Source organism: Camelus dromedarius, chromosome 9, assembly GCF_036321535.1.
Source record: "Camelus dromedarius isolate mCamDro1 chromosome 9, mCamDro1.pat, whole genome shotgun sequence".
NCBI classification, from domain to species: Eukaryota; Metazoa; Chordata; class Mammalia; order Artiodactyla; family Camelidae; genus Camelus; species Camelus dromedarius.
Genome location: NC_087444.1, coordinates 45498527 through 45511717, shown reverse-complemented (window position 1 = coordinate 45511717; position 13191 = coordinate 45498527). Strand labels below are relative to the sequence as shown.

General features: G+C 39.4%; 1 protein-coding gene across 1 annotated transcript in view; it reads left to right on the top strand.

Annotated features, from left to right (window-relative positions):
• The window catches only part of LPCAT2 (lysophosphatidylcholine acyltransferase 2), a 67950-nt gene extending 57735 nt beyond the window's left edge, over positions 1-10215 (top strand). The window contains exons 13-14 of the mRNA XM_010990063.3: positions 3336-3471; positions 7279-10215. Coding sequence (XP_010988365.1) covers positions 3336-3471; positions 7279-7460 — 318 coding nt within the window. The 3' untranslated portion in view covers positions 7461-10215. The remainder of the gene's footprint in view (positions 1-3335; positions 3472-7278) is intronic.
• Positions 10216-13191: the final 2976 nt, after the last annotated feature.

The following is a 13191-nucleotide window of genomic DNA, read 5'->3' as shown; positions in this document are numbered from 1 at the left end:
TTTGGCTTTTGCAGACTTATTCATCATAAAACCTAAAATTATACACAGAGCTAACTTATTCCGATCCAGATATTCCTGTTTCTGTTTTGGGATTGTCTGTGTAATTAGACGTTCAGCTGGACAAGTGGTCAGTTTGAATTTACCAATGAAAGGCCTGATGGAAAATTTGGCCCTTAATCATAGTAATTATTGTTTTTAGAGAAGTCCTGAGATTTTTCTGCAGTCTAGACCTTGGGGGTTTTTTAGGAGGGGAGAAAGGAAGAAAGGAGGACCTAAAACTATAATTAGCTCTTTTTTCAGTAAGGCAACAGTCATGCTTTACATTTTTTTTTAACCTTCTCACGTGTGTTTGATGTTTTTGAAAATATTTTGGCATGCTTCTGTTTTTTATTTAGTAGTATCCATGTATATGTGTATATATACGCATACATGCACACACATATATATGTACATATATATATATATACATATACAGTCCATTCACATCCTTTTATTTGGGTAGCACGTCACATCATCACTTCACATGGGAAGTTAACTTCCCATCTTTGATCTTATTTCATCATCTCAGTGACCTTTAGAGGCAGAATATTAGCGTTCTTCAGTTGTAAGCGGTAGGCGTAGACTCTGGCTGGGGAATCAGCTGTGAGGACAGCGAGTAGGCTCCAGGGGAGACTCAAAAGCAGGCAGCTCCAGAGGCCCCAGCCACAGGAGCTGCTCTCCAGCCTGCTCTCCACTTTCCTTGGGCACTGCGTTTAGAGAGAGCAAACTCCAGCCCTGTTCATCGTTCATATTCCAGGGAAGGTCCATATGATCGTGGACCACGTGCTTGCTGGGAAAGACAGGATCTTTTGATTCAGAGTCCCCCAGCACTCTGCATTGGGGAGCTATCACTTCCCCATTCTCAAAGGAAACCGGGGTGTTAAACCTTCAACCAGAGCCCGGAGCATGGGATTTACCTTAGATCTGGGAACTTTGTGGCAGGGAGGCCCCCAAGAGTGATGAATAATTGAGAGCAATTGAGGGGTTTTGGTGAGGGGAACAACCTGGGGTAGTCGTGACGAAGGACAGGTGGAGAGGAAGTAAAAGTCCCCAGGATGCATGTGTGAAGGGAACTTACACAGAAGTGAGTGAGAGCCACCAAGGCACCAAGTGTGACAGGAATGTAGACCATTAGATGAGTTGATGAGAATTGTTTAGGAATGGAGGAGTTTTAAAGAAAACCTAGAGTTTGTGAGAAGAGGGGCTGGGATTGAACCCTGGCAGTTACTGTCTAAAGTCCAGGGCCCATAAAGAGCCCTGGGGCTACCGTTTGTGGAAACAAATGCTAATTCACTTTTCACTTTCCAGCTGTCTTGTGCCCTCTCCAGGGGCTGGGTGGCAGCCAGAGGACTGGAAGTCTGTGCTTTCTCATCTGGAGGCAGCAGGTCACAACTTCAAATTAGAGTCTCCTCCTCCCACCCTAATGGGCAGTCACAACACTCTTCAATATTTGCTTTGTCTTTTCATGGTTATCACACCTTATCCAATGCCTGTTTTTGATCACGTATTTGGTCGGAAGTGAATACCTAACAGCAGGAACTCTAGATATTGCCTGCCTGCATTTGGGTGCCAGCTCAACCACTTCCAAGTTGGGTGACCTTGGGGAAGTTACCCGACTTCCTTGTCCCTCAGCTTTCTCATCTGTGAGATAGGGTTAATAACGACACTCCCTTACGTAAGACTTTTTGGGGTTAAATGAGTTAATACTTACAAAGTGATTCGAACACATTTGATCAGTGCCTACAAAGAGTCAGTGCTAATATCATTAAAAAATATTAAAACCCTGGAGAGGATTTTAATTATGGATATTAATTATCTGTCAGTTACCTTGGTGTTCTGCTCAGCTTTCAGTTGATCCCACCCTTCTGCCTTTTCCCCTCTACCCATCAACATATTCAGTCTCTCCCATCCTGAAAGCAGTCTACATTTATGCATGGCTGCTACCCCATTTATTTCCTGCCCTTTATTCCATAATTTCTTACTTTTTTTATAATTGAAATATAGTCAATTTTCAATGTTGTGTCAGTTTCTGGTGTACAGCATAGTGGTATTCTCATAATTTCTTGAGAAGAGTCCATGCCTGTGACCTCCAATCCTCTCCTCCATTCATTCCTTGAGTCTCACCTCCATCCGTCATCAGGATCTCCTAATCGCCAAATCCAGCAAAACTTCCTGCTTTTTGCTTGGCCTCCCTATGGCATTTTACTGTGCTGGCCATTACTATGGTTGGAGTTTCTTCCTCTTTCCTAAAAGCCTTCTCTAGCTTCCAAGATGCACGTGCCTCCGGTTCTCCATCTCCTTGACTGCTTCCAAGTTTTATTTGTTTGTTTGCAAGAAAGAAGTTCCTCTTCCCTGCACACACCTCAGCTCTTGCTGTTCCCAGGGCTCTGCCTGACTCTGCATTTTCCACAGATAAGCTCAAACATGCTTGGAGTTTCTTACCTGATTTCCTATCTAGAGCCTTATCACTCTCCTCAGCTGATGTGTTGAATCTTACTTCCTTCTGGTGCCTCTTACTCAAATGTAACCTCTTCTGGTCTATCCCTTGACCTCACTGGGTACCTGTTCTCCCACTCTTGGTAACATAACCCACGTTCACCCACTTGCCAAAGCTGGAACACCTCAGCCATCGTTGGTGCCGTCTTTTCCATCACTGCAGACCTCTAATTGGTAGGCAAGGCCTGGCTTTGCTTCCTGATAAATTCTGTCCCTCCCCGCCCTTCCTGCTTCTCCACCCCAGACTCTTAATTGTTTTTCCTGCCTTTAGTCTTTTCAACCTTCTGCCCTCATCCCTGTCCTCCACAGTCTGCCTCAGAGAGTTCCCTCAATTCACATACGATCACACCACAGGCCTCCCCATTGTAATCCTGCAAGGTTAGGTGAGGCCTCAAATATCCCTCACGATCTGACTCCTGTTTGTCTGTCTCCTGACTTGAGCCCCAGGCAATCATCTCCCACGCCTTGTATATTCTGGGACTCTCTCTTCCTGTTCTAAGACCCAACTCAAATGTCATAAAGCCTTCCCTGACCTCTCTGGGTGGGACTCATCTTGTCCTCCATGGAACTCCCCTGTGCTTTTGTACTTAATATTGTCATCGCCCCTATTTTAGTTCTGTCTCTTTCTACCACTAAACCACAAGTATAGTGAAGAAAGCAGAGACCATCCCTTCTTTTGGGCCTCTATCCCTAGCCCCTGGCGCAATGAATGCTTAAACTACTAAAGAGTTTACTTTCCAGGGTTATTGCAGACCACCACTGCTCTGGGAGAGCTAATTCTTCTTTTCTTTTCCCTTCAGCTCTTTGACGTTGATGAGGATGGCTTCATAACGGAGGAAGAGTTCTCCACCATTCTGCAGGCTTCCCTTGGGGTGCCTGACCTCGATGTTTCTGGTCTCTTCAAGGAAATAGCCCATGGGGATTCTGTCTCCTATGGTGAGTAGGCAGTTTGGCTCCTGATTCAGCGTATGAGGAGGGCATCCAGACGGTGACCGACCCTCTACAAGAGTGTGTTTCCTTCCCCTAATATATCAGCACTAGAAATAATAGTCAGAATGATGGTGATGGTAACAATAGTAGTAGTGGTGTAATGGTAGAGGCTAATTATTGAGGACTTGTTGCTGAAAGATCGGCTGCTCATCCCTGACTAGCCAAAGAATTCAGAGACCGGGTCTTGGAGCTTAGAAGAAGAGAGGCAGCTTTATTACTTTGCCAGGCAAAGGGGACTCACAGCAGGCTAGTGCCTTCAAAACTGGGAACCTGTCTTAGGGTTGGGGCTTAGTGATTATATAGTGAACAAATTGGAGAGTAAAGGAGGCTGTCAATCAGCAAGAGTCAATGAATGGTGAAGCTTCCTCCTAAATCCTGGCGAGTCTGTCCGGCAGCAGGGGACCGTCCCGGGATCTGGAGGGTTATCAGCCTGTGACCTTCTTTATCTGATCAGACTCATTAGGCGCCAGGAGGGACTTCAGAGGGTCTGGTTACTCTCCGGTGACTCCCTTTCTAGGGGAATGACTCAGAATCCAAACATGATTGTAAATTTCAATTGCCAGAGTGAGGTAAAACAAACAGGAAAATTAAGAACTCTAACTCTAATTGTAACAATGGGCCTGGGGCTGGGGGCGGTGTCCGGTCAGTCAGATTTGCTGACTGTTTTAAAAGCAAACGACAGGTATAAGGTCAGGAATTAGTTAGCCTAAGCGCTGCCATCTTGTTACTTCTCCTTCAGACTTACCAAATGCCAAGCACTCTTTAAACTTTTTATATATATTAGTTTATTGATTCTTTACAGCAAGCCTATTAAATCAGTACTCTTCATTATTCTTATGTTACTGGGGAAGAAAAAAGAGATGCAGAGAATTTAACTGACTTACCTGAGATCACCACTAGAGAATGTCAGAGCCAAGTTTCCAAAAGCAAGGCAGTGTAGCTTTCGAGCCTGCACCACTGACCTCCACACCGTAGTGCCTCTCGTATTGGCTGCCCCGCCTTACGGAGCTTTTCTTTTCTGCTGTCAGTGTGGCCAGGCAAAACTGAGCAAGATAGCCCAGCCAGGTTAGAATCACAGCAGAGGGACACGGGCTGAGGGACCAACAGCCCTAACAATAGCTAAACCATCTATTGGTGTTTCCTGTTCGTGGCTCAGGAGAGCTTTCATGTTCATTATCTCGCGTCATGTTGATGGCACCCCTGTGAGGTATGGCCTGTCACAGAGGAAGACCTGGTGGCCAAGCGACAGGTCCATCCAGCAGTGACCAACCTTCTCCTGACGGCACATCAAAACAAGTCCCCTGAGGGCTGAAGGCATGGTTCGTCAGTTTCCACTGATTGCACAGTGCAGTGGTTGGGAAACGCACCCCAGTGGCGAGGCCTGGGTGAGGGTGTCCCTGCCTTGGCTTTGATGTGGTCGTAAATGTCAGCGTGGCTTGTCTTCCCTAGTCTTCTCCTGCGGGCTGGTGGGCGATTCCTCTTGAATGCCTTTTTCTTTCTGGGGCTCAAAGAGTTTGCAGCCTGATAGCTTTCATAGGATGGGGGAGTTAGAGCACGTACTTCTCTTACTCTCTGTTTTTGATTACTCTCATTTTGGCTGCCCTTTATTCTATTTTAGGTAATGAAGTGCCTAGGGCACTTACTCTATTTTGTTCATTAAAAAAAAGATAGAAAGGATAAAATGAGAAGTATATACTGATATAAAACTTAAGAGTCATAAACCCCATGTGTACTAACTCTCTGAACATTTTCCTTGCGTAATTAAGATTCTCTCTTACGGCAAACTACCAAATTTTGAAAAACTGCAGTAACTATTTCAATGGCAGCTAATACTAAAAATTATTTGTAGATAGTCCTGTCATATTTTTACCTGTGAATTTTAATATATTTTTAGGGAAATCTGCTTTGTTTTTTGGAGTTCAACCTTTTTCTTTTTGGAATACACAGACTATCTCTCTTTTTCCAATATTACACAAGCCCTTTTTTTTTTTTTACAAGAATGAGGTATTTAAGTGTGATTTTATAAAATAATAGGTAAAGAAATGTATCATGAATGTGACCATTAACGTTATTTAAATATGATTATTTAAATTGTTTTCCTTCTTGTTTTTCCATTAGCCAAACTGATGCGCAAATTCTGCTTTTTGCCATCTCACAGCGCTTTTAGAAATGAGTTACTCTTTAATGTCACTGGCATCCCCAAAGAGAACAGAAACCTTGATCTTTTGAGCAGAGCACAAATCTTAAACCTGAAACTCATGGTTCCAGTAAATCAGTTCTCAGGCCCACTTTAAAGGACTTATTTACATTCTCTGTGTCTCCATCATTGATACAGACTCGTGCAGATAAACCTTTATCTTGGATGTTAAGAAAGAACAATTACTAGATTACCTGATTTGGGAATATAAAGTGCTCTATTAATGCAAAATAATGTAATTGCAAAGAATAATCTGTGTACAATCCAGTGACTTCCTCATCACTGAGACCTGTTTTTATCTTCAGGAGTTGTTAGGTAGTCTAGTGCGCCTTGAAGTAGACACTTGGTTATCAGAGATTAATGAATAGATAGAAATAGGATATTTGGTGAAAAGCCTTTTATTATAGAGTCAAATGGTGAGCTAATTCAAAGACCAGTCTCCCTTTGCTATATAAGCTCAATAAAGGCTTCTCCATCCAAACAGGAGAGAGAAATTTCAAAGTTGAGGGTAGCGTCATATTTTAGAAACTCCAGGTTATTGGAGGCTTGAGGGTCAGATTCTGATGGTTAATTTAATAAGCCTTCTAAACTCTGCCTCAGTTCCCAAATCTAAATCATCTAAGGTAAAAAGAGACCACTACTCAGGGGTCTTGTGACATGACTGTTGCATATTGTACACTCTCCTTGTCCTTATTGATCATAAGTCAGAGCTCAGCTTTCAAGACGGTATATTTCTATACCAGAGTTAAAGGTTAAAATAGTTTTAAAAGCCAGTAATGGAATGTCCTGGGTCATAAAATTTTTTAAACATTTTTTTCTTATAAAAAATAACAAAAATACATTAAAAATGAACAAAACATAAACATATAGCATAATAAAGTTTTACAAAGTGAACACTTGTACACCTACTACCCAGGTCAAGAAATAGAGCTTTTCAAGAACTTGAGAAACTTCCATGTGCCCCTTCTCATCTACAACCCCTTCCTCTGTCTTAAAGGAGGGAAATGCTGACTTAAAAAGGAATCTCTACCTTGCTTTAAAGATGTCACGTCAGAAGCACACATCTTTAAATGTATTTTAGTTTTGCCTAAGTTTTCGAACTTTACATACTGGACTCATACAACATGTTCTTTTGTGTCTGGCTTTTTTCATTCAACATTATGGTTTTAAGATTCATCCACATGGTTACAACACAGCTGTTCATTCATTTTCATTGCTGTATAGCGTTATGTTCCGTGAATATGCCATGATTTATTTATCCATTTCAACTGTTGACTGTCATTTGAATTGCTCTCATTTCTTACCTATTATGAATGATGTTGCTCTGAACATGCTCATACACATATGCACAAATTTCTCTACCTTGGAATAGAGTATGCATGCCTTCAGCTTGATGAAGTAATGGAAAAAACTATCTTCCAAAGCAGCTGTACAATTTATGAGGGTTGAGTAAAAGAATTTTGCAATAATAGTATTATTAAGATCATATGTTAATCTGCATCACACCAAAGGAAGATTCACCTCAATTTATTGGATTTTTTTTTCTCCTCTTTTAGAGGAATTTAAAAGTTTTGCCCTAAAGCATCCAGAATATGCTAAGATATTTACAACCTACTTAGACCTCCAGACGAGCCATGTGTTTTCACCAAAAGACATCCAAGCATCTCCCTCGGTTGCAAGTAATAAAGTCAGTCCTGAAAGTCACGAAGAGAGTACCTCAGACAAAAAAGACGACTGAAAGCAAATGTTCCTAACAAGCAAAATGCAGTGGTTTTTACCTGAAATTGTAAAGGCACTTATTGATGGTATTTTATTTGTGATTGTTGCGTAATGGTGTTTAAAATGGAAAGCTGTTTTATTAAAAATGATAGGTTTTTCTTACTGAAATGCTTTTATTCACATGTATAGATCAAGTAATATTCCTTCTCTTTTGCATTCTATTTTGCTTTACTGGTGATAAATACGTTTTTATGGATTTTCTAGTTAAATTTGCATATCCAAATGAATGAAATGGTCTCCTTTACTTACTGATGGGCATTAATCAGCACTGTAAAAAATTTTTAAAGTTTAAACCCTTTTTAATCTACCTTCCTCTAAAGAAAATTATATTCTGTTATCACTAATCCCTTCCCGTTCTGGAAATAAGAATGAAGAGTCTGAGGAACATTGCAGAATTTTATACCTTGAACTTCACAGATTCATTTTATTTTTCATTTGCATTTCAGTTTCTTGGATCACTGACTCTGGGGGGGATTGGAAGGGTGATAAGACTTCTTAAAAACTCATATTCTCTCGAGCATGCATCCCTATTGTACATTTCTTTAACCACCTGCTAAGGAAATCATACCATTTGCATGGTCTGCAGATTTAGAATTTTGTTTTAAAGACGACACTATGGCCAAAGGCTATGCGGGAATTGCCTTATTGAAGGTAACATTAATTGCCTAATGAGAAAATGAATTGTTTGCCACAGAGTTTAGTTGAATTTGAGTTGGGTGGTTTAGAATGTAGCGCTTACCCAGTCAATGAACCAGATTTACTTTATTTATATAATATTATAATTAATATATTTTACGATCTCAGTGGGAGTTTTAATTTTATTAAGTGTTCTCTCAAATTTTAGAGCTTGCCTGAAAGACCTAGAGGGAAAATATAAAAGGGTCCAAATTATCAACAAAAGCTAAGGAATCCAAAAAGCTACATTATTAACGCAGGACCACAATTTAACCCCCAGGCAGGAATTTAATGCTGATATTTTTGCCTTTAGGTTAAGCAAGAATTGCCCTCAAGTGCCATTTTATTGATGCCATGGATGCTTGCTTAAAAAGTTTCATCCTTAAGTGCAGGCGTATAATTGTTTGCTTTTTACATGTCTTAAAGCTGTTTAGACAAAGCATGGAATGAGCTGAGAACAACTGCTTAAGTAATTACGAAAGTACATCTTTATACTACTGTCTGTCACATGCAACTGAATGTATGCAATACTCAGGTACCATGATTTTTTAATCATAGAAAAGCCACATATTAACTCCATGAATCATGAAAAAGTAGCATTTTAAATGAAAAGCTTTCTATGAGGCTCTGGAAAGTGATCCTGTTGTTTTCCTGTTTTAAAATAGTATTTTATGCTCTTTAATTTCACCTCTGCCAATGTAATATTCCTATTTTATCATGTAACTGAATAAACAAACTTGCTACATAAAATTCTTGGCAATTAAAAATTCTGGTTTTGCCATCGTGTCTCAAATGTAATATACCTTTTTAATATTGTGGTTTGGATATAAGTTTGCATATTTATGAATGTGATTAATCATTTTTGTTTACATTTAAGACTTATGAAATGTCAGACATAATTTTACTCTAATGAAAGACCCAATTTTAGCCAAAGCAGCAATAGTTAGTATTCCTAAAGAAGTTGACTTTTGGCTAGTGGGGTGTATGTAGTAAGTCATGACCATCACTATTACTACCAGTTAGGCCTCTACCTTTATGCCATCTAAACAGGGATTTCCTTCAAAGGGGCTTTTCTCCTCTTAGAATTTAAAGTAAGGAATTAAATTTCATTAAGTCAGTTAAATGCATTGTAGTTTTACATAACAGTTTGAAAAAAATGAGGTTCCTCTTTAAAATGAGAAATATTAGATCCTAAGACTGGTAAACCATAAAAATCTTCAATCAGAACAGTTCTGTTGAAGGATAATGATGGACTGAGTACTTACAGAACAAAGTGCTTGTATTATGCATATTTAATTCTCCTCTGCTGCTGCTTTTAGAGTTTTGGAAGGCTGAGTGTGACCGCTGGTAGTGCTACCTCTAATGCATATTTAAAAGAGCCCCTTTTAGAAGATGCGGGGTCTGCTGTCTGCATGAGGCACAGCAGTGCAGATATCCAGTTCCCAGATTCAGGAACTCTCCTCTCCGGGCTGTTACAAATGCACGGTGGCGAATTGATGGTAGTTAATTTATACTCTTGAGAGGGCCACTGACTATAAAGGAGTCACTCAAGAGAATAAAAAGATACTAGGAAGAAGCCATTCTCTAGAAAAGCAGACATATTTATAATTCTTTTCTTTTCTTTTCTGTGCATTTGGATGAACTTTTCCGTTTTTTGGTTAAATTATTATGCCAGATTATTCTGTCAATGCTATGAGTTGATGGAGAGGAAGTTCCTCACAAAGTTCTTGACAAACATCCTATATACGTATCACAAACTGGTTTCTACTTAGAACAATAACCTGAAGAGCTTTTGCCCTTTTATTAATGCCGTTTAATGTAACTCTTGTTTCTAGGTAATCATTCTCTTGCAACAAATTTCTCAAGTGTCTTTGTAAGGCCCAGCATGTTCTACCAAATTGTCTCCATTATGTGTTGACCCAGCGTGCTGTTTTCTCTAACATGTCAACTGTATCCTTTCCTTATCATTCTTATAAAAGAATCTATGCACATTGGAAAAGAATAAACAAAAAAAAATCATGTTTACTTTCACCACCCAAGTCAACTATTATTAATTTTTAACATATTTTATTTTACCCTTTTTCCTAGATATTCTTAGGTTCTCAAGATAACAGTGTATATGGTATTTAAATCCTACTTGCAATATAACATTTTCCAGTATCATTACAATTATGTGGAAATACAATTTTTTTCAAAGTATACCTGCTATTCCTTCATGTAGCTGTAATATAATGTGTGATCATTCTTCAAATATTGAAACTGTGAGTTTGATTTTCATTTTGGAACTATTAAAAATAATCAACTTCCATGCTCCATTAATAGTTCATAATTATGAATAGATTGCTAAGGGGCTTATTAATACTTTCTGAATTCCAAAATGAAAAACTTTACTAAAGATTTTATAATTATTAAACTTTATTTTAAGCTAATTTTATTACAGGACCAAAAAATTTGATTCCATAGAGTAAAGTAATTTTAACTTCATGTAGTAGGTGACAGGTTCATGTCTTTTAAAGGTAAGTAGACTTCATCTTTTTAATAGTATTTTTCCCTTTGTAAAAGTAACAGACTTACTAGTTATTACAATAAGTAATAATAATAACTACCAATTTCCTTATTGTTCATCAGGCACTGTGCTAAGTGCTTTATAGGCATGAACATGTTTCAACACTCAATGAAGCACAGGTATTGTTGCCCCTAGTTTTACTAAACAAAATTTAGAACAATTCCCAAAGTCACTCATTAAGTGGCAGAGCTTGGAATTAAACCTAATTTTGTCTGATTCCAAAGGACAGGCTTGTAATCATTTATAAAAAGCAGCACAGTTGCCTGATGCATAAAATTTATAGATTTCACATCTGCCATGTATTTTCCTACTTGTGGGGTCTCGTATCAAATTTTGACTTAGTTCTTAAATGGAAGAAAGAGATGGTTCAAAATGATTCCAAGCAGTGGATGACATGGGGGAGAAGATTGGTGAACCCTCCTGCCTCTCTCCCTTGTGGCCCAGGATAGGTCAGCTGGAAGCCCTGAAACCTTCCTGCAGGACTAGCCCAAGATACTGTAAACCAAAGACGAGGTGAATGTCGACGCCGCAGTAACCCTTCTCCTTTGTGAGGAGTGGTGGAGCGTGAAGTCTCTACTTTTCATGGGCCCCTCTGCTGCGGTGGTCTTTTCAGTCACACCTCTGCTCTCAGACTAAAGTATCTGATCAGTAAAGCAGAGTTTGAGGGACTGAGGACAAAGCCAGAACTGGAATATCTGGGACCTTCATTCTAACTGTCGTGAAGCATCCCTTTGCTGGTCTCCTTGCTTAGATTCTTGCCCTCCTATAAATCCTCTTGCCATACAGAAAGCACAGGGACTGTTTCAAAGCATAAACCAGATGTCACTTCTCCAGTGAAATGTTTTCAAAGGCTACCACCCATTGTAATTTGGAGAAAATCCAAAATATTCAACATGGCCTGCAAGGCCCTGCATGGTCTGGCCCCTACCACAATGTAGTTCACTGTCTCCAATCTCCTCCCTCACTAAACTCCCACCACCCAATCCTTCTTTTCCTCCAATGGATGAAAGCCCCTTCCAGCCTCAGGGTCTCCGTACTGCTGTTCCCTCTGGCTGGAATGCTCTTTCCCAAAGACTTTCACCTCGCTTTCTCTTCTTCCTTCAGTCTTAAAAACAGTTTCATCAAGGTATGACTGACACACCATACAGTTCCCCCACGTAAGGTGTACACTTCAGCGTTTTTTTAAGCATATTCACAGAATTGTACAACCATTACATCCATCTAAATTTTTTATTCTTCATTCAGATTTTAAATCAAATGTCACATCATCAAATAGGAAACCCACAACACCTAAAAAAAAACTGTCTCTACAGACATTCTCAACCCCATTACCCCTTTTATTATTGCACTTAAACTTCTGGGATTTCTGTAGTTGTTATATACATAAGAAGTATGTATTTATTTTATAATTATATATAAAAATTTATGTATATAATGTTCATCTGTTTATTGTCTGTTATTCCTCCTACTTAGGAAGGGATACGTGACACGTAGTAAACACTCAACATTTGAAGAATGAATAATGATAACATTATTTTTGACTTGTACCTTGTCATGGTATTAGAAGAGAGGTCATTTTTACAGCAAACTTGAAAACCTAGGATCATGACCCCTAAAACTCATAAAGAAAATAAGGCTTAGAGTTACATAACTGGTGGGTACAAGGCCTGGAATTCAAACCCAAGGCTGCCTGGCTCGAAATGAGGGGATTTTTGATTAGGCCAAGAAACTTGAACCCATTAAATAAGTAAAAAAATGATATGACAGGCCTCAGGTTCCAGAAATACGGAAACTAGATCATCTGAGAATGCTCTGGCCACAAAACCCCTGGAATGTTGAACAAAATGTCACAAACTTATTTGAAATGCGTAGCTGAGCTTACATGATACTGAGGGAAATCCTCCAAGGCCAAGAATGAAAAGGGAGCTGGCACCCAGCACTGCATTAAGGCATAAATGTTCTAGTTGACCTGCGAACATTTGTCAGTCTCAGTAACAGAGAGACTGGTATTTTGTGGCTGTGGGAGACAGAAGACAAGGTTTTTATATGATGTGGGGGATTGGAACTGAGATCTCAGGAAATAAAGAAAACATTTTGAAGGGCTACACTCTCAGTAAAAGAAAGAACTGGGCAAATTCATCTGGTAGAGGAAGACTAGGAGGAAATTTTTCTGCCCTGGCCTGGGTTCTAGGTTGGGGGAAAAAAATCCTCCTCTGATAACTTTGAAAATTTCTATTCTAAGTGTTTTGAGACTCAAGGCTCAGCCTGTGGTATGTTCTGGTGAATGTCCAATGTATACATGTGTATTCTGCAGCTGTTGGGTGTAATGTTCTATAAATGTGAGTTAGATCCAGCGAGCTGGCAGTGCTGTGTAAGTCCTCTATATTCTTACTAATTTTTTTTGTCTACTTGTTCTATTAATTATTGAAAGAGGGCTGTTGAAATCTCC